This window comes from Lepidochelys kempii, chromosome 10, assembly GCF_965140285.1.
Source record: "Lepidochelys kempii isolate rLepKem1 chromosome 10, rLepKem1.hap1, whole genome shotgun sequence".
In the NCBI taxonomy this organism is placed as follows: Eukaryota; Metazoa; Chordata; order Testudines; family Cheloniidae; genus Lepidochelys; species Lepidochelys kempii.
The window spans coordinates 43,611,163-43,632,951 of NC_136389.1; the positions used below are offsets into that span (position 1 = coordinate 43,611,163).

The 21,789-nt window shown below is 51.8% G+C and overlaps 1 protein-coding gene across 19 annotated transcripts in view; it reads left to right on the top strand.

The window, feature by feature from the left end:
* Window positions 1-21,789, top strand: part of CELF6 (CUGBP Elav-like family member 6) — a 238,190-nt gene that overhangs the window by 139,777 nt on the left and 76,624 nt on the right. For 12 of the 19 annotated variants that reach the window (XR_013636416.1, XR_013636417.1, XM_073363131.2 and 9 more), the window contains exons 4-9: window positions 6,521-6,649; window positions 10,035-10,114; window positions 13,073-13,216; window positions 15,081-15,225; window positions 15,563-15,712; window positions 17,425-17,487. Coding sequence is in view for 17 of the 19 variants with exons in the window: in XM_073363131.2 (XP_073219232.1) it covers window positions 6,521-6,649; window positions 10,035-10,114; window positions 13,073-13,216; window positions 15,081-15,225; window positions 15,563-15,712; window positions 17,425-17,487 (711 nt within the window). In the remaining 2 variants the exon portion in view is untranslated. The remainder of the gene's footprint in view (window positions 1-6,520; window positions 6,650-10,034; window positions 10,115-13,072; window positions 13,217-15,080; window positions 15,226-15,562; window positions 15,713-17,424; window positions 17,488-21,789) is intronic. The other 7 variants (XM_073363145.2, XM_073363147.2, XM_073363129.2 and 4 more) reach the window with 4 other exon arrangements.

A 21,789-nucleotide genomic window follows, 5' to 3' on the forward strand; every position in this document is an offset into this window, starting at 1 on the left:
ACATGTCTCGGAGATTGAGGAGGACATGTGGATTTCCTTTTCTCTTGTTTGGGGGGTGTAATTTGGATGGGCAGTAGGGCTGTAGGGTGGGCAGTAGGGCTGGTCAGAGACACTTCCAGGGCACCTGTTCCGGTAGAATCTGCAGCTCTGTGGAAACCGAAACTCCTTGTGAAATCAGGTCAGTTTCACTGACGTTGTGTTAGGGAAGAAAACCAGGGTGATGGGGTAGTTGTGACTATGCCAAAAAATCCAGTATCGACATTTCCCGGACAAAATGTTCTGATTCTTTGTTTTGAAATGACTTTTTATTCTGATTTTTTCAAAATATTGTAACCCTTCTGCCTGTTGGAATTGACAGCAACCAAGGCCGAGTTCACTATCTAAGGGTTCCTTTTCAACAATACACCACAGAACTGGCTCAAGCCCCGACCCAGCAACCTCGAACAATTACATACCACCCGCTGGGTGCCTCTCGCAAGCACAGAGAATGAGTGTAGAAAAGAAACTTTTAATAAAAGGTGGGAAGTAACCAGCATTAATTTGGGAAAACGCCACAAGCAGGATTCATAACCATAACCATGAGGAAAAGCCCCACCCCAGAGTACATTGGGCAGTGTCCTTTTGCCTCAGGTTCTTAAGTCCAGCAACCAAAAGTTCCTTTAACATGCCCATCCCTTCTCTGCACCCCACTCACAGTTGTTGTCCTTGGTCAGGGCAGACCCAGAGTTCAGAGGTGCATCTGCAGAGTTCACCTCCCACCCTGGATGCAGGGGTAAGAAGGCACCTTACTCGCACCACTTCCCAGGTACTCACTTGCCACTCCTCTCCATAAGCTGCCCAGTCACCTCGCCTCTCTGCAGGGCACTGCTCCAGTCCTCTCCACCAGCCACCCTGCCAGCCAATCACAGAACCACTGTGATGTTTTCAGGTCACTCCACTTAACACAGACCTGCAGTATGTAACAAGACTCTTATTTATCTCTCTATACTGTGTAGCAACAGAGTCTAAATTAGCTCTGTTGCTACACAGTATAGAGAGAAAGAATGAAATGATGCCTAGAACCCTTAAGCCGGCCCCCACACCACCAGATACCTGTCCCCACCCCCTCTCAACTCACTGGGTTTGGGGATCCACGTGCCCTGCCTAGCAAGTGCTCTTCTGTTGTGGGTGAGTCCCTCAATCAGGGCATGCCAAGCACAGTTCTGCTGCCTTACTCCTGCCCCAATAACAAGGACACTGGAGGTGTCAGCCAAAAGTGATCATTTGGGCAAGCAATCCCATCATGCTGAGCCCCTAGGCAGGGTGGGTGTGCCTATGCAAATGAGATCAGCTCCTGAAGTCCTCTTCCACTGTCTCTGGGCACCACATCACCCATGACGAGCGTCCTGGGGCAGGCCACGCTTCCCTGCTCATAGCCCCAATGGGAGTCTTCTCAGGGGTGTGCATGGGACTGGCCTGCCCCCCCGAAGCAACCGCTTCACTTCCAGCACAGCCCTTGGAAGGACGCAATGCCCAGGCCTAGCTCCTGAGCTGTGCATTCCCAAAGGCAATGCTGCAGCTGCAGCCCTGTGGGTCTCTGTGTCGATTATAAAATCACTGTTCAAAGGCGACTTCCCAGTGCTCCTCTGAATGGTGATTTGCAGGAATCTGGCTAATAGCCCTGATCTATCTCTCTGTGGCATTTATCTGGGCCCCATGACCATGGCATCCGAGCACCTCCTAGTTGTTAATATATTTACCCTCACACCATCCCTGTGCGGTAGGACAGTGCTACTATCCCCACTGTACAGTTTGGGAATAGGTACAGAGAGGCTAATGGACTTGGCCAAGGTCCCACAGGAAGTACATGGCAAAGCTGAGCATTGAATCCAGTTCTCCCAAGTCCTAGGCTAGCACCTAGCCAATAACTAGGGTCTTGTCTGGATTAAGGTAGGGTGTGAATTTAAAGAAGAATACATGGCCGCTCTCATTCCAGAATATGTATTCCTTTTTCCAAATTAGCTTAATCCACTTTGGAAGTGGGTTGAACCGGAAAGCACACCTGGAGTTATTCCAAAGTAAGTAATTCTTCTTTAAATTCACACCCTATCTTAATTCAGAGTAACTCTCTTGTGCAGATGAGCCCAAACAAGGCCCAGACAGCAATCCCAGGGATCCGAGGACAGATGGAGGAGTAAAACGTAGAGAGTGAAGCTGAGGCATGGAGCTGTCAGCAAAATTTACACCAAGCTGAATCCTACAGCTCAATAGAAGCCCGGCTTTTATCGAGATGGTTTATGTTTAACTAGACAATATATGAGCCCTGTTCCCTTAACTAATTTTCCTGGTGCCGTAACTGACAAAGCATTAATCGTCCCCTGCCATTATTTATTTATTTTCTCCGGCCATGCTGTGACAGGACACCTTATTTTCTTTGTCAAATGCCATTAGCCTCGGCACAGGCATACAGGCTGCAGAAGACAGATGCTGGTAATAATCATGAAATTCTCATTATTTACCATCACTTCCATCGTGTTTCAGTTATTTATGTCCCTTGGGCACGGCCAGAGACTGTGGGTTATTCTGATAGTCAATCATAAAAATGCAATTGTTGTGAATAGTCGCTCTGTCTCTCTTCATTTCACCGGCTCACCCTCCGCTGCCCCCCAGACACATTCTGCCTTGGCCCGCATGCTCTGCCTTTGGTTTGCAGGAACGAGTGTGGTCATCATGTGGATTGGGAAGGGATAAAGTACCAGAGAAAGACAGGCCCCAGGCCAGGTTCCCCAGTGTTCTGAGCTCTACCAGCTCTCCTCTTCCTGACCCACAGCTCCCTGCTGTCCTGATCCTGGGCTCCCACATGCAGCCCTGTCAATGCACCTCTGTCCTGCTACTTCCCCGGCTGTTCCAGCCTTGGGCTCCCATGCAGCTCTGCTGATGCCGCTCAGTCCTGATCTGCAGCCAAACCTGCTATTCTAGCCCTGAATTCCCACCCACCCAGCTCTGCCGGTGCCCCTCAATCCAAGCCTACAGCCAGCTCTGCTGCTCCAGTCAGGGGACCCAGCCAGGCTGCACCATTTGGGAGCACTTCAGACTGCTCCCTGCCGGGGCTCTTTTGTGATCACTAGGATCCGACCAACAACCTGATGTTCACTGCGACCCAAAGCATAAACCCCAGGTCTCCCCCCACAAAACCCGCCAGGGTCTCCTCGGCTTTAAAGTGGAATTGAATTCAGGGATGGCTCGTCGTTGGCCTTGGAGCTTCAGCAAAGCTGATGCAGTCCTCGCAACACCATGCACGCCATCCTGGCCAACATTCCTGGTTCCCCTACAGAGGAAGGGCAGGGGTGAGGGATTCACTTCCACGGGTCATACATAGGTTGGCCTCTCCACTGCGACGGCCAACAGATACTAAGTAGGGACAACTGGTTTAGCATTGGCCCCATGGGGTACCTCCCTTGCAGGAAAGGCACTGCAACCCATTTCCGTGAAGGCCTCTAGGGTGGGTTGAAATGCAGATTCTCCAGGCTGCAGGAAATTGCGACATTTCCAAATTTCCCTTTGTCCTGAATTGGAATGAAAAGTTGAAATTTTAAATTTTCCTGGGAAACAAAATTTCTGAAAAATTCTGCTTCAGGAACCTCAAAACCACCTTTTTGACATGCCTCATTTTGACTTTATCTTTTCGGCAGGGGTGCCAGAACAGAGTGGGCCAGGGGACCATGATTCCATCACTTTTTAGCAGCCATAAGGGCAGGGGGTGGAGAGGAGCAAGTGGGGGGTGGGGCATTGGGGGAAGGGGCAGCACATGGGGTGGGGCCAAGCTTTAGGCACCAGTGACACCACACACACTTTTAGGGAGCTTCCTCCACTACTGCGTTTTGGCCTTTTATGTTATGTTACAATTTTATATATATATATAAATTTAAATGGTAAAGTTGAAACAAGGGGCTCCAATCATTTTTCATTGAAAAGGTTGATAAGATGGACACATACCCACAAAACCATTTGCTTCTGTCCAATCAGCATTTTTTGATGGCAAACTTTCCTGTGAAAGGTTTCGACCAGCCCTAGGGGCCACTGAGCAGTAATGCCATGGGCTGTATTTGAACCAGAGACGAGGTTGTGAGAGACACCATATCCCACAGACCTGTTCCTGCTCTCCTTTTTTTCCCTAACACACTGCTCTTTTTATAATGCCCTCCCTGGACACTGCACATGTTGCGTGTCATAAACGGCACAGGCGCCAACTTTTGTTGGCGCCGGTGGGTGCTCACCTCCCCCAACCCCACCCCCGCCCCAACTCCACCCCCCCTCCCTCCCCCATTGGACCCCTTCCCAAATCTGCACTCCGACTCCACCTCTTCCCCCTACACGCCGCGTTCCTCCTCCTCCCACCTCCCAGAACTTGCTGCGTGAAACAGCTGTTTTGCGGCGCAAACGCTGGGAGGGACAGGGGAGAAGCAGGACGCGGTGTCATGCTCAGGGGAGGAGGCAGAGCGGAGCAGAGGCAGAGGTGAGCTGGGGCCGGGGGGCAGGTCAGGGAGCTGCCGGTGGGTGCAGAGCACCCACCAATTTTTCCCCGTGGGTGCTCCAGCCCCGGAGCACCCATGGAGTCGGCACCTATGATAAACGGGCACTGAAGAGAGAAGTCTGATGCAGCTGGGAGCCAACTTTGACTTGGCTTCCATCTGAGAGAGCATATTATGGAATAAGACCTTCTCGGTGGTCTGGGCTATCGATGGGCAGATCTCACCCTAGTTTGGAAGCTCAGCCAGACCAAGTGCATGTTTCTGAGCCTCTGTACCAACGATTGCTGTTAGTCTCTAGCACTATCTGCACCCACCGGTTTGATTGCAATTAAGATGCCCGAAATATTTCCATTCACAATGAAATCAGCACTGGGAAAGGGTTGGCTCTTTTATTTGAATCCCACTTTGTAAGGGATTATTTGCAGTTATGCATGGCTTGATCATGCTAATGATATCTCCTGCCTCAGGACATAAGGGATTCACTGCGGCATTAGGAAGAATTCACCCCAGTAGCGCTGGTGGAAAATAGTGCAACTGAGCATTTGCCCATCAGAAAATGCCATTTCATCAAAATTGAAACGTTCATGGAGAATTTGTCAATTTTGATGAAAATTAATTTAGAAAAAAAATCAAAACAAAGCTTTTCGATAATGTCAAAATGGGATGTTTTGTCATTGAATGTTTTCCCTTTTTTAAAAATGACTATTTTGTTTTTTCTAATATAAAATAAAATAATTTCATGTTGAAATTTATTTTCTATTATAATTTTTTAACTGTTAAAAGTTGAAATAGAAACAAACTGTTTCATTTTATCTGCATGAAAAACTTTAATGGATCCAAAATGATTTTTACAATTTCATTGGCGGGAAATTTTGAAATTCAACAGTTCGTTCTGATTCCGAACAAAACCAAGTTTTAAAATCATGGTGTTTCTCATGCAACAGACATTCCAGTCCCTGTGCAGCTCTCACCCCCAGCCCCACGGCAAGCAGTGGACAATTAGCAAGATGCAAACATCACTCACTGGCCACTGCTAGAGACAGTGTTTCAGGGACTGAGCCAAACCCAAAGACGCCAGCTCTTTGCCATTACCTGTATTTATAATGGGAAATCGTCTGAAATAATCAGACTGCCCAAGTGGTCTTTTAGAACAGCACAAAACTTATGAATGCAAGGAATAGGTTAATCTTCCTTTTGCCACCCACTTTCCTTCTGGCCTGCTCCAAAATTTTGACCCCCAACTTCCCTAGACTGCCCACGACATGGTTTTCAACCTTTTTTCACTTGCAAATGCCTAAAAATTTTGAATGGAGGTACAGACCCCTTAGGAAATCTTAGATCTAGTCTGCGGAGTCCATGGACCACAGGTTGAAAACCACTGGACTACAGTACTGGCAGCCAGGTAGACAAACAGTAAAAGTGTCCACAGTGTTGCCAACTCTTGGGATTTAGTTGTGAGTCTTGTAATATTTGGTGCTTTTCTTGAAACCGCAGATCCTAGAGTCAGGGGATCATCTGAGAATCTCGGCTTTCATTTTTAAATAAGCAAGTTTCTAGCCCTCCTGCCTGCAGAGAGATGCTGGGAAACAAACAAACTCAGTACACCCCAAAGAAACCAGCAGCAACTAAAAAGACCCCCCCAACTGATGGTCTATTGAAATCTCATGATTTTTAAGCCAGTCTCATGAGTTTGTTGGGCCTGAAGCAGAGCTTTGAGGGCTCAGGGTTGGCTCACCTGCCTCACACGTGTGGCGTAATGGATGCAACACAGTGTCCGAAGGCCCAGCGAGCAGGCAGCTAGCCACATGACTGAGTCAGATCAAAGCAAGACTGGAAAGAGTTTATGTGGAATCTGTCTGTAGCCACCCCAGGCCATGGCCCGTTGGTTTGGTGCAGCATATTCTTCCAGTGTGTGTGTTTATAATGCCTGAGTGCCACCCTGCCTCCCTGCTCGCTGCGGCAGTGTGCATGCCTGTTCCGCTGGCTAACCATGTTTGGTTTGGTTTCAGAAGACAGGAAGCTCTTTGTGGGGATGCTGGGGAAGCAGCAGAGCGAAGACGATGTAAGGCGGCTGTTTGAACCCTTTGGCCAGATCGAAGAGTGCACCATCCTCAGAGGGCCCGATGGAGCCAGCAAAGGTGGGAGACCATCAGGCCCCACCTGAGAGCTGGACAAAACCGCGACCCACCTCCCACTCAAACAACTGCGTGACTTGCCTTTGCCCAGGCTCGTGACCCCCTTTGTGCCGGCTCCTTTCCATTAGTGTTTGTGCGTAGGGACAGAGCGTCGCCATCAGCCAGGCACAAGCCTTTGCACCAGAAGTAACACGGTTGTTATGGGTTGGAACACAAATGTGTCTCAGATACTCCAGGCACCCTCATGGGGGCTCCTTGCTGATCACTGCCCAGATGGAGGCGCCCCCTCAGCTCCAGACTCCTCCCCTGCCAGCCAGCGCAGCCCCCTCAGCTCCAGCCTCCTCCCCTGCCAGCCAGCGCAGCCCCCTCAGCTCCAGCCTCCTCCCCTGCCAGCCAGCGCACCCCCCTCAGCTCCAGCCTCCTCCCCTGCCAGCCAGCGCACCCCCCTCAGCTCCAGCCTCCTCCTCTGCCAGCCAGCGCAGCCCCCCCAGCTCCAGCCTCCTCCCCTGCCAGCCAGCGCAGCCCCCTCAGCTCCAGCCTCCTCCCCGGCCAGCCAGCGCACCCCCCTCAGCTCCAGCCTCCTCCTCTGCCAGCCAGCGCAGCCCCCTCAGCGCCAGCCTCCTCCCCTGCCAGCCAGCGCACCCCCCTCAGCTCCAGCCTCCTCCTCTGCCAGCCAGCGCAGCCCCCTCAGCTCCAGCCTCCTCCCCGGCCAGCCAGCGCACCCCCCTCAGCTCCAGCCTCCTCCTCTGCCAGCCAGCGCAGCCCCCTCAGCGCCAGCCTCCTCCCCTGCCAGCCAGCGCACCCCCCTCAGCTCCAGCCTCCTCCTCTGCCAGCCAGCGCAGCCCCCCCAGCTCCAGCCTCCTCCCCTGCCAGCCAGCGCAGCCCCCTCAGCTCCAGCCTCCTCCCCGGCCAGCCAGCGCAGCCCCCTCAGCTCCAGCCTCCTCCCCGGCCAGCCAGCGCACCCCCCTCAGCTCCAGCCTCCTCCCTGGCCAGCCAGCGCACCCCCCTCAGCGCCAGCCTCCTCCCCTGCCAGCCAGCGCACCCCCCTCAGCTCCAGCCTCCTCCTCTGCCAGCCAGCGCAGCCCCCTCAGCTCCAGCCTCCTCCCCTGCCAGCCAGCGCACCCCCCTCAGCTCCAGCCTCCTCCCCTGCCAGCCAGCATGCCACCCTCAGCTCCAGCCTCCTCCCTGGCCAGCCAGCGCACCCCCCTCAGCGCCAGCCTCCTCCCCTGCCAGCCAGTGCAGCCCCCCCAGCTCCAGCCTCCTCCTCTGCCAGCCAGCGCAGCCCCCCCAGCTCCAGCCTCCTCCTCTGCCAGCCAGCGCAGCCCCCTCAGCTCCAGCCTCCTCCCCGGCCAGCCAGCGCAGCCCCCTCAGCTCCAGCCTCCTCCCCGGCCAGCCAGCGCAGCCCCCTCAGCTCCAGCCTCCTCCCCTGCCAGCCAGCGCAGCCCCCTCAGCTCCAGCCTCCTCCCCTGCCAGCCAGCGTGCCCCCCTCAGCTCCAGCCTCCTCCCCGGCCAGCCAGCGTGCCCCCCTCAGCTCCAGCCTCCTCCCTGGCCAGCCAGCGCAGCCCCCTCAGCGCCAGCCTCCTCCCTGGCCAGCCAGCGCACCCCCCTCAGCTCCAGCCTCCTCCCCTGCCAGCCAGCGCACCCCCCTCAGCTCCAGCCTCCTCCCCTGCCAGCCAGCATGCCACCCTCAGCTCCAGCCTCCTCCCTGGCCAGCCAGCGCACCCCCCTCAGCGCCAGCCTCCTCCTCTGCCAGCCAGCGCAGCCCCCTCAGCTCCAGCCTCCTCCCCGGCCAGCCAGCGCAGCCCCCCCAGCTCCAGCCTCCTCCCCTGCCAGCCAGCGCAGCCCCCCCAGCTCCAGCCTCCTCCCCAGCCAGCCAGCGCAGCCCCCCCAGCTCCAGCCTCCTCCCCTGCCAGCCAGCGCAGCCCCCTCAGCGCCAGCCTCCTCCCCTGCCAGCCAGCGCAGCCCCCTCAGCTCCAGCCTCCTCCCCTGCCAGCCAGCGCAGCCCCCCTCAGCTCCAGCCTCCTCCCCTGCCAGCCAGCGCCCCCCACAGCTCCAGCCTCCTCCCCTGCCAGCCAGCGCAGCCCCCTCAGCTCCAGCCTCCTCCGCGGCCAGCCAGCGCAGCCCCCTCAGCGCCAGCCTCCTCCCCTGCCAGCCAGCGCAGCCCCCCCAGCGCCAGCCTCCTCCCCGGCCAGCCAGCGCAGCCCCCCTCAGCTCCAGCCTCCTCCCCTGCCAGCCAGCGCAGCCCCCCTCAGCTCCAGCCTCCTCCCCTGCCAGCCAGCGCAGCCCCCCTCAGCTCCAGCCTCCTCCCCTGCCAGCCAGCGCAGCCCCCCTCAGCTCCAGCCTCCTCCCCTGCCAGCCAGCGCCCCCCACAGCTCCAGCCTCCTCCCCTGCCAGCCAGCGCAGCCCCCTCAGCTCCAGCCTCCTCCGCGGCCAGCCAGCGCAGCCCCCCCAGCTCCAGCCTCCTCCCCGGCCAGCCAGCGCAGCCCCCTCAGCGCCAGCCTCCTCCCCTGCCAGCCAGCGCAGCCCCCCCAGCTCCAGTTTCCTCCCCTGCCAGCCAGCGCAGCCCCCCCAGCTCCAGCCTCCTCCCCTGCCAGCCAGCGCAGCCCCCTCAGCGCCAGCCTCCTCCCCTGCCAGCCAGCGCAGCCCCCCTCAGCTCCAGCCTCCTCCCCTGCCAGCCAGCGCAGCCCCCCTCAGCTCCAGCCTCCTCCCCTGCCAGCCAGCGCACCCCACTCAGCGCCAGCCTCCTCCTCTGCCAGCCAGCGCAGCCCCCTCAGCTCCAGCCTCCTCCCCGGCCAGCTAGCACCCCCCTCAGCTCCAGCCTCCTCCCCGGCCAGCCAGCGCAGCCCCCTCAGCTCCAGCCTCCTCCCCTGCCAGCCAGCGCAGCCCCCTCAGCTCCAGCAATATGCGCCGACTTCCCCTCTGCCCAGTGGGTGCTCGACCCCTGGCCCCGCCCCTGCCCCACCTCTTCCTGCTCCTGCCCCACCCTCGCCCCATCCCCATTACACCCCTTCCCGCTAGCCCAAAGCTGTTCAGCAATAACATTCCTTTGCATGTACACAGGACCGTCCACCTGAGGATCTCAAAGCACTTTACATACTTGGGTGACTCTGACCATCCCCACTTTGCGGATGGAATAACCGGCACAGGGACGTGCCCAAGGGGATGCAGCACGTCCGTGCAGAGCTGGGGCGAGAACCCTGGACTCCCAGGGCTCTGTTCTACCCACTAGGCAATGCTGCCTCTCCTGAACGTCCTGGATGGATGCGACTATGCAGGGCAGGCAGAGTCTCCTGCCAGCATGTGTTATAGCCACGAGCACACATTCTCCTCTGCAAAGTTCCTCTTGCTGTAGCTCCCAAACTTAACACTTGTTCTTTTCTCCCCCTAGGATGTGCCTTTGTAAAATATGGGAGCCATGGGGAGGCCCAGGCAGCCATCAACAGCCTGCACGGCAGCCAGACCATGCCGGTAAGTGCTAGGGCTGGGGCAGGAGAGAGAAATAGGCTCATCTTTCTCTTCCATTGCATGGGCTAAGTAACTGGGAGCTGCACCTGGTACCACCAGAAGAGAAAGATATTGTCACAGAATAGTCCACACACTGTGTTACCCCCAGGCATCCACACTGGATTGACTGGGCTTGAACCAGGAGAACATGGCCCAGTGACTTACTGTCCATCTCTAGCTTAAACCAGTTCACTGAGGCTGAAATTCCATCCCAACTGATCAGCTCCTGAGGCTCCTCCTCAGAGCGGGTGGTTTTACACACGCACACTGGGTGTTGTAAGGAAAGTCCATTGGGTCAATGAGCTCGAATCCCCAAATGTCCTCGTCTCTGAGTGTACCTAAGAGACTCCAGGAATCATGGCGATTAGCGATCAGTGGTGCCAAATCACGGGGTGTGGTGGGGACAACCCCCCAATTTTTGCACTTGCTCCAAGTTCTATAGGAGCTGGGAGGGCCCCGGCCTGACCACTTTTAAGCTGTGGTCCCATATCCAATCAGTACCGCCAGTGCTGGAGTGGTCAGGAGCATCGCTCCAACCTGCATGCTTGCAATGCCACTGAAATTTGACCCAGCTGCCCCTCCATACAGAGTGGCAGTGAGGGCTGGCTGGGCCAAACATCCTTGCAACCTGGCGCACTGGGAGTTTGTTCCTGTCCAGCAAAGCGTGGGGGGTCCACCGAGAACTTGATTCCTGGCAGCACTGGGTGGGTAAGAGAAGGGGAGATTTATGGGGGGAGGAGCAGGGACCAGAACGGGGTCCTGGCTGTACGGGGGATGGGAATTTACCCCTCCCCAGGACACATCTGATTTGAAGCCACTGGTAGAGATGGAAAAGGCCTGCGCGGCACCAGCTTGTCCAAACCCTTCTTGCCAATGCAGGATTGCTCCTGGGAGCACAGACTCAACATAGGCAGGTGCTATGGGGGGTTCCCCCACACCACTCTGTGAATGCCCCTCAGTCCTGAGCTCCCCCTGCTCGTCTACTCCTGTATCCCCACATCCCTACGCAGATATACAGCTTTGCCAGCAGATCTATGTCTTAATCTGCAGCACCCCCTGCTGTTCTCATCCTGGCACCCCGCCCGGCTTGCAAGTGTCCCTCAGTCCTGTGCTTGAGCGCTCCAGCCTCTCCTTCCAGCCCTGGACCTCCCCTAAACAGACACTGTGAGCAGGGCAGTGACTTTGTGACGTGGGAACAAAGCTGCTAGGAACCAGACCGAGCCCAGCAGCCCTCACCTTTGGCCTGAGGCAGGATTTGAAACCAAGCCTTGAGAGGGGAAAGGCAATTAGAGCCGTAGCTCCGTCATGTCACTGAATTCAGAAAAAGGGTTTGCTGCTGAGCTGGGACTTTGCCCGTTCCGTGCCACTGTCGCAGCTGGCATTGGGCACATCACATTCCCTCTTCTCTTTCACCACCGCTCTCAGAAGAGGAAGCTCTCATCTCTCACTCACATCCACACCTCTTCATCTCAGTGCCCTTGGCACTGCACTAAAATTGCCCCCTCAGTAGGCACTCAGAGGGGTAGAGAAATGGATACGCCTACTGGCCATGCTCTCTTTTCCTTCCCCACCTATGCATAGTGCTGTCTCCTTAATCCAATCACCAGCTAATCTGATCCTCCATTTAATTCGATCAAAATCTCAGGGATCAAACAGTTTCTTGTAAAAATAACACCAGGCCCGTCCTTTATTTTGATTAGCGCTGAGCTCTCTAGGCAGGTGTTAGGGGTTAATTCAATCACAGGCTAGAGAAAGTTGCCATTTAATTAACAGTGAAGGTCAACATTCTGAATGGGAGAGGAAGGAAACAGAGTCCAGGGAAAAGCAATGAGTATAAAATACGACTGCAATTAAATATTGCATTGATCAGACACTGCTATGGAAAAGCTGGGCCAAATTCTTCCCTGGCAGGACTGCACAGAAGTCAGTGGAATCATCCTGGACACGAATTAGCACTGTCACCTGCAGGGTGGCTGAGAGATGCTATCTGATGCTCTTGAGATATACAAGATCAGTCGCTCACATAAATCTGATGATGGGATCATACCACAGAGAAATGAGAGGAAATCTCCCTCTCCGCATGATCCCCCAAGCCTGACCTCAACTAAGGTGACCATATTTTCAGACTCAGACACTTTTGTGGCTACCTGTTTTAGGGCCACAAAGTATTCCTATAAAACCCAAAAGTCCACTTGGTTTTAATGTGTGCCAGCTTTTGACTCAACAGCAACATTTTCCTGTTTCTCGGAGTGGAGGATTGTTTTTACTAACCTAGATTCTGAATGAGTTTATCATGAAATGCTGGACAAGTGTCATTAATGTTCACTCTGAGCAAAACAGCAGCTTGGAAAGTGTCTGTGATCATTCCACTTCTCCCTTCACTCCAAACACTGTTCATCACTCTGAACACTCATTCCACTGGACTCTCGGTTCCTGGTAAACACAGAGCAAATCCTACTTGGTACAACACTACAACAAGAACAGATATTTTGTAGTCCACAAATTTGGACAGGTGCAATGAAAATCTGCAACATTCCAGCTATCCTGAAAGACGTTCGAGGGACATAATATAAAAAAAATCCGGGCCTATGTAGGATGGTGAAACCAGGACATATGGCCCAGATCCACAGCTGGTGTAAATTGACATAGCTCTGCTGACTTCAGTGGAGATCTACTGATTTACACCGGCCTAGGTTCTCCCTACCTCGATCACTAACACAGAAGTTGCAGCTCGCAAGAAGGAGAGAGAGCGGTCAGGAGGGGTTAATAATGGAGAATAAAGAAACCTGCCAGGTGCCATCAGAAAGTTTGTGCTCCAGGTTCATCACCTATATTTTATCGTCCCCTCTAGGGTATACCTAGCCACCTGCTGCCAATGCTCACGTGCAGAAGTGATGCAGCTGTGCTTTCTCTTTCCCCTAGGGAGCCTCCTCCAGCCTGGTGGTGAAGTTTGCAGACACAGACAAGGAAAGGACTTTAAGGCGGATGCATCAGATGGCAGGACAACTGGGAATCTTCAACCCGATGACCATCCAGTTTGGAGCCTACGGGGCATATACGCAAGCGGTAGGAGATGCTGCCTGATTAGATGGGGTGGGGGGTGAATCCTTTATCACAGATGTGGGGCACCGTACCTCACTGTCCTTCAAAGAACTGATATGGATACCTTCATGTGTACTGCAGATGCCCTAGCTCAAGTTGTGCCCATAATACATTCTTAGCAGTAGGGTGTCCAGGTATCCATAAAGGCCCAGCTATTAGACACTAAGGTCCAGTGCATGTGGGAACTGGTATGCCCACTGCTTTGGAAGAGCTGTACCACACAGTGAGACCACTGCTCATCCCTTCCAACCATGGCTAGCCCTTTCTCCCCACTGCTTTGCAGTGGGGCTCCAGGAGCAGACACACCCACTTCCCTCAAACTCATCTGGCTGGAGGCCAAAAAAGTTTAACTAGTGGCTTATTGTAAAAGAATTTCCTGTTTTTTGTGGCTACCATCTTAAGTGGCATATACAAGACTAGGTATGTGCTAGACATACCAAATTACAGCCCCCGCCCCCCTCCAATACGGAAATCATGTCCGAAATGTATTGCAATACCCACCAATCAAAATTGGCAAATTCACATTCAAGCCAAAACCAAGCCCTCAGTTTAACTCATCATGCATTGCTTTTGCAGCGCACATGCTTTTAAAGCGTCCCGCTGTTGAAAGCACCTTGCAATACACAGAAGCAGCGAGTCTCTCTCTTTCCAAAACTGCTGTGGAGTTTTATACAATTTATCATCCTGGCTTGGTAGGTCTTTGTCGACAAGAGGCCCAGGTCTGGACTAGCAGGTCACACTGTGGTGTCGGGGAAGGATACATTCACCCCGCAACTGCTATCAGTTTCTCGCTTTCATAACCATTACACCTACTCAGTCAATGAGAGCCTTAAAGACAGTGTTGAAATGGAACGGAGCAGGACACAGTATGTCATAATGCACTTTTCATTCCAAAGGGCTAGAGGCAGGAATCACTGGGCGCGGGCGGAATTCTCTGGCCTGTGTTTTGCAGGATATCAGACCAGATGATAACGATCTGTTCAGGCCTTAATATCTGTGAATCTGTGCTTGGCAAAGCAATGCTTTGGATAATGACAATGTAGTGACTAGCAGTAAGCACTCTGCAACAGATCACACACCGCCTTAGACCTCTCTGACCCAGGGAGGGAATGCTGGCACAACGCTTTTCTGTACAAGCTCTCTTATTTCAGTCTTCAAAGCCACTAGAGATAGCTAGAAAATAGGACCTCGGTGTTCAATGTTAACTGAAGGCTGCCATGCAGCAGCAGCCTTTGGCTACCCTCAGCACTGCAGACTAGTGCAGGTATTTGGTATGAGCCCAAGTCCTGTTGTGGTGGCTGAATCCGTTTCTTCCTGGCCCAGAGGGAAGAGTGCTGCTAACAGAACTGGGCAGACCGAAAGGAAGACACACAATTCACTCACTCTCCACTGTTGCAATATTTTCTCACACACCATTAAACACCCAAAGAAACAGGCCAGGGAAGAGACAGATTCAGCCCAAAATCCCCAAATCCAAAACCTCCCTGTAGTGTGGGCCGGTTTAGAACTGGAGCTGGAGCCAGACGTCCCTGGAGAACCTATTCCTCCTTCTGGAACTCAAGGAAAATGTCAGGAACTCAGGCGCACCCCTGCTTATCATTAAACACACGACTCGGCTGTAGCAGGCCACAGTGACGAAAGTTACACAGGAGGATGTGACTGGATCCTGGGTACAGAGAAAAGCTAATTTTCAATTCCCTTCCTTCTCCCCTTCTTCCACTTCCTTTCTCTTTCCTTTTCCGTTCTTCATTTTCTTTTTGTCCTTCCACCTTTCTTTCTTTCTCTTTTTCTTCTGCTTCTTCCCTCTTTCCTTCTTTCTTTCCTTAAGATAATGCAGCAGCAGGCAGCCCTGATGGCTGCAGCACAAGGGACCTGCCTGAACCCCATGGCAGCCATCGCCGCAGCCCAAATGCAGCAGATGGCAGCCTTTAACGTCAGCGGACTAGTTGCTGCTCCTATGACCCCCTCATCAGGTATTTGTCACCCACCCTGCTCAATCTCTCTATGGTGGGTTTCCAGATCGTGTTATGGCAGCCAGATAGCACCTGTCTGGTGTAAAACATGGGGTGGATCCTCTTGAAACTAGGAAGCCTTCGTCAGGCATGCAGAGGGGACTCACAATCTCCTTTCTTAACAAACTTTGCCCACATGATGATTTGTTTAAAGCAAACAAGCCAGCAATCACTGTTCACCTACAAGCCCCCAAATCCTCCCATATAGGACCCTAAATCCCCCCCTCATCCTCCTAAGTGACTCAGGGCTAAAGCTCTCATTCTTTCTCCCCTGCACCCCCTTTTCTTTGGGGGTTAGGTACAAGCACACCTCCAGGAATCAGCACAGCGCCCGTCCCCAGCATAGCCACTCCCATTGGGGTGAATGGGTTCAGCCCCCTCCCACCACAGACCAATGGGCAGCCAGCATCCGAGGCCATTTACACCAATGGAATCCATCCATACCCAGGTAGGTCCTGGGGAAGGAAGAGGGAGGAGCTGGGAATGTTCTGCCGCCAGCGCTCTTGCTGTTGGGCTGGCTTGTGCCTGTCTGCTGGAGGAGAGATGGGTGGTGGGGTGTGCACCATGTGGGTGCACAAGCGTTCCCCCACCCTTGTGTCAGCCACACAGGGGAGGGCCACCTCTGCAACCCTTGTGCTCACCTGAGCACAGAGATCCCTTAGGGCTAGCACCCTTGTCAAGAGTGGCAGGGAAGAATTGGGGCCAGGCCCTTCTTGTCCCTCCCCACCCGGTGCAGCGGCTATGCCCAGCAGGAACTTGGTGAGTCATTGTACCCCCCTGAGTCACAGAGTTCCCTGCTAGAGCAAAGCAACACCATGCCACCCTGGACACAGCACAATGCCTGAATGGCCCCGAATGGCTCTAAAGGAGCAAAGAGAAAAGCCGAGTGAGCGCCCCTAGATTACGGCTTTCAAACAGGCTTAGGTGAGGAGCGGGGATATGCTGGATGGCTGAGTGGCAGCAATTAGTGGTGGGATACCAGCTCTTTCAGGTCCAGCTCACCAGCTGCTATCCTTCTGGGGTCAGGAAGGACCCACTGCGTGTCTGCTCAGAGAGGAAATGCCATGCTGCATGCTACTAACTAATGGGACACAGGGCTCAGGGGAAGGCTGCCCTGCTGGCAGGAGAGCGGTAGGTAGTTCATTTAGGGTAGGGGTCACATCCAGACCCAGGGGTCTCTGCTGGTTGATTTGCTGTGTCCTAGCATTCAGTGGCATAGAGAGGAGTGTTCACTGTCAGAGCTGGGCAGGAATTATTCAGTGACATATTCCATCAATTAGTCTAAATCAAACTTTGCAGAAACGGATTGGCTTTGGAAAAATTCCCATTTTGAAAAAAAAAATTGGGAAGAATGTTATGGAATTGTCAAAAATGTCCTATTTCAATGTTTCCTAGGTGAAAAGTTCTGGTTTTCAGGTCCAAACGACTTGTCGTTTCACAACAGATATCAATGTACAGTTGGTTTGTATTTCAATTTAAAAGATCAACATTGAAACGGAACGGTTCAGAATGATCAAAATGGGTCATTTCGGCTAATCCCAAATTACTTGTTTTTCAGATTTTCAGTTCGTGCCAGTTTTTGAAGGTTTTGACTGTTTGTCCTGATTCGAGATTGAAAGTAAAGCTGAAAGCTCAAAACTTTTTGCTGAACCAGAGTACCATTTTCCACCCAGCTCTGTTCACTTTGTTCTCTGCTGCAATTCACTAGAATATGGCTTCCAGATGCTAGCTGGCCTCTGATGTGAACCTGGACACTCTCCAATTTTCTAATAAAAACCTCCTTCCCTCTGAAAGGGCCTGATCCTGGAGGGCGCTAAGAACCCTCCACTCCCTTTAAAATCACTGAGAGTGGAGAGCACTTAGAGCCTCAGAAGGTCAGGCATAAATGTTTCAGAGGGAACATTTGGCATCCCCTAGTTTCTGAGTAATTAACAGTGATCAGGAGTGTGTCTGTTACTTTGTTTCTCAGTACACTACAGATTGCTTTGCTGAGCTGTGGGAGGGGACGGGGACAAAAAGCCAAAAGGAAAATGATAGGGGGACAAATGATCTGCTGTATCTCTGAGTGATTCCTGCTGGCTGCTCCTGCTGCAAAACCTGTTTCTCCTCTGGTTTATCTTGCTTACTCTTTCTTCATTCTCCCTTCTCTTCTCTTCCCAGCTCAAAGTCCCACTGTGGCAGATCCCCTCCAACAAGCCTACGCAGGCATGCAGCACTATGCAGGTCTCAAACTTTGCTTTGCAATTCTCCCTCTGTCTCTGCCTTGAGCTCTTTCTCTGTTTCTTGGTTTGTTTTTGTTGCCTTGTGGCTTTTAAGTAAAATGACCATGAAAAGAACTGTATGGGGAAGGTTTCAGAGTAACAGCCGTGTTAGTCTGTATTCGCAAAAAGAAAAGGAGGACTTGTGGCACCTTAGAGACTAACCAATTTATTAGAGCATAAGCTTTCGTGAGCTACAGCTCACTTCTTCAGATGCATATCGTGGAAACTGCAGCAGGCTTTATATATACACAGAGAATATGAAACAATACCTATTCCCACCCCACTGTCCTGCTGGTAATAGCTTATCTAAAGTGATTTCCAGCACAAATCCAGGTTTTCTCACCCTCCACCCCCCCACACAAATTCACTCTCCTGCTGGTCAACACTACAGAAAGAGGGATTCTAGGTGGACTCCTCCTGAAGGTCGAAACAGCAGACTGGACTTCTACATAGAGTGCTTCCGCCGACGTGCACGGGCTGAAATTGTGGAAAAGCAGCATCACTTGCCCCATAACCTCAGCCATGCGGAACGCAATGCCATCCACAGCCTCAGAAACAACTCTGACATCATAATCAAAAAGGCTGACAAAGGAGGTGCTGTTGTCGTCATGAATAGGTCGGAATATGAACAAGAGGCTGCTCGGCAGCTCTCCAACACGAGTTTCTACAAGCCATTACCCTCTGATCCCACTGAGAGTTACCAAAAGCAACTACAGCATTTGCTCAAGAAACTTCCTGAAAAAGCACAAGATCAAATCCGCACAGACACACCCCTGGAACCCCGACCTGGGATATTCTATCTACTACCCAAGATCCATAAACCTGGAAATCCTGGGCGCCCCATCATCTCAGGCATTGGCACCCTGACAGCAGGATTGTCTGGCTATGTAGACTCCCTCCTCAGGCCCTACGCTACCAGCACTCCCAGCTACCTTTGAGACACCACTGACTTCCTGAGGAAACTACAATCCATCGGTGATCTTCCTGATAACACCATCCTGGCCACTATGGATGTAGAAGCCCTCTACACCAACATTCCACACAAAGATGGACTACAAGCCGTCAAGAACACTATCCCCGATAATGTCACGGCTAACCTGGTGGCTGAACTTTGTGACTTTGTCCTTACCCATAACTACTTCACATTTGGGGACAATGTATACCTTCAGATCAGCGGCACTGCTATGGGTACCCGCATGGCCCCACAGTATGCCAACATTTTTATGGCTGATTTAGAACAACGCTTCCTCAGCTCTCGTCCCCTAAAGCCCCTACTCTACTTGCGCTATATTGATGACATCTTCATCATCTGGACCCATGGAAAAGAAGCCCTTGAGGAATTCCACCATGATTTCAACAATTTCCATCCCACCACCAACCTCAGCCTGGTCCAGTCCACACAAGAGATCCACTTCCTGGACACTACAGTGCTAATAAACAATGGTCACATAAACACCACCCTATACCGGAAACCTACTGACCGCTATTCCTACCTGCATGCCTCCAGCTTTCACCCTGACCACACCACACGATCCATCGTCTACAGCCAAGCTCTGCGATACAACCGCATTTGCTCCAACCCCTCAGACAGAGACAAACACCTACAAGATCTCTGTCAAGCTTTCTTACAACTACAATACCCACCTGCAGAAGTAAAGAAACAGATTGATAGAGCCAGAAGAGTTCCCAGAAGTTACCTACTACAGGACAGGCCTAACAAAGAAAATAACAGAACGCCACTAGCCGTCACCTTCAGCCCCCAACTAAAACCCCTCCAACGCATTATTAAGGATCTACAACCTATCCTAAAGGATGACCCAACACTCTCACAAATCTTGGGAGACAGGCCAGTCCTTGCCTACAGACAGCCCCGCAACCTGAAGCAAATACTCACCAACAACCACATACCACACAACAGAACCACTAACCCAGGAACTTATCCTTGCAACAAAGCCCGTTGCCAACTGTGTCCACATATCTATTCAGGGGACACCATCACAGGGCCTAATAACATCAGCCACACTATCAGAGGCTCGTTCACCTGCACATCCACCAATGTGATATATGCCATCATGTGCCAGCAATGCCCCTCTGCCATGTACATTGGTCAAACTGGACAGTCTCTACGTAAAAGAATAAATGGACACAAATCAGATGTCAAGAATTATAACATTCATAAACCAGTCGGAGAACACTTCAATCTCTCTGGTCACGCGATCACAGACATGAAGGTCGCTATCTTAAAACAAAAAAACTTCAAATCCAGACTCCAGCGAGAAACTGCTGAATTGGAATTCATTTGCAAATTGGATACTATTAATTTAGGCTTAAATAGAGACTTGGAGTGGCTAAGTCATTATGCAAGGTAGCCTGTTTCCTCTTGTTTTTTCCTACCCCCCCCCCCCAGATGTTCTGGTTTAACTTGGATTTTAACTTGAAGAGTGGTCAGTTTGGATGAGCTATTACCAGCAGGAGAGTGAGTTTGTGTGTGTATGGGGGTGGGGGGGATGTGAGAACCTGGATTTATGCAGGAAATAGCCCAGCTTAATTGTCATGCACATTGTGTAAAGAGTTATCACTTTGGATGGGCTATCACCAGCAGGAGAGTGAATTTGTGTGGGGGGGTGGAGGGTGAGAAAACCTGGATTTGTGCTGGAAATCACTTTAGATAAGCTATTACCAGCAGGACAGTGGGGTGGGAATAGGTATTGTTTCATATTCTCTGTGTATATATAAAGCCTGCTGCAGTTTCCACGATATGCATCTGAAGAAGTGAGCTGTAGCTCACGAAAGCTTATGCTCTAATAAATTGGTTAGTCTCTAAGGTGCCACAAGTCCTCCTTTTCTGTATGGGGAAGGACACTGAGGGAGGAAAAGGGGACACTTAGCAAGATCTTGCAACTGCATGTTTTGGTGAACTTCTCTTCTTACTTGCAAGCAATGGATTCCCCATCACTTGGCATCTGTAAGTCAAGATGGGATCATTTCCTAAAAGACATACAACCACAGGCTGTTGGGATCAGTGCAGGAATCACTGCGTGAAACTCTCTAACCTTGATTATGCAGGGTCAGACTAGATCATCGTTTTTCAAACTGGGAGTCCTGACCCAAAAGGGGGTCACAAGACTATTGGGGGGGGAGGAGGGGGGGTTGTGAGAGAAGTGACAGCTGCTGGCAAGGCGCCCAGCTCTGAAGGCAGCGCCACCACCAGCAGCAGCACAGAAGTAAGCGTGGCATGGTGTGGAGGGGTGTCACTTTTTGCGGGGTCATCACAACCTGAAATATTTTAAAAGGGGGTCCCAGCCAAAAAAGTTTGAGAACCCCTAGACTACATGATAGCAATGATCCTTTCTGGGTTTAAAATCTGTGCAGTAAATGTCAGGAAACTGAGAATGGGAAAAGTCTTGCAATGACCCCAGAAAAGAGTAGAGGTGAGACCTCGATCTTTCTGCTTGTTCCTGAAACAGCGCCATCCCCAGCAACGAAGCCAGGAAATAGCTCTGAGCTCATTTACACGGTGTGCTCATTTACATGGCCTTACCCCAGGTGTGCTCATTTACATGGCCTTACCCCAGGACTCTGGCTAATTTAAGGTACTAGTGGGTAGGATGAAAGTTTTAGTGCAAATAAGCCGGAGATAATTCAGCAGAGGGAGGCTCAGTCGCAGCACAGATATACATTAAGGGAGTGCTAGGGAGAAAGCAGCCTCAGAGCATTAGAGAGATGTGGGGTAATGGTGGAGAACCAGTTCAATATGAGTGCTGACTGAGAGTCGGTTGGGTTGAAGATCAGGTCAGTACAGTTCTAGTAGGGAGTCTGCTGAGAGATCACTTGAAAGAAAGCAGAGGTTCTAATTAGGTTTGCGAGGATTCTGGTTTTATTTGTTGTTGATGGTCTCAAAGGGTGTTTTTCCTGAAAGGTTTTTTGGGGTATGTTTTTACTTTTATCAGCTTAAATTTTGTACTAGTAGGAAATTTTTAAAAATAGATATTCATAGTTGTAGTGTGTTCAGAATATGAGGATTGTAGAAAATGGGAATCTAACAGACTGAGAAATAAAATCATAATGTAAGATCAGCATGGACTTTCATAATTTAATTAGGGATGGTCAAAAAATTTCCATTTAAATTGTTTTATGACAGAAAACTGGGGTTTTGACTGGGGTTTTTGGAATTTTTTGCAAAAAGTGTGTTTTCCACCAAAAAAAATGTTGTTGTTTTTTTTAACTGAAAAACCAAATGCCTGCAAACTGAAATATTTCAGTA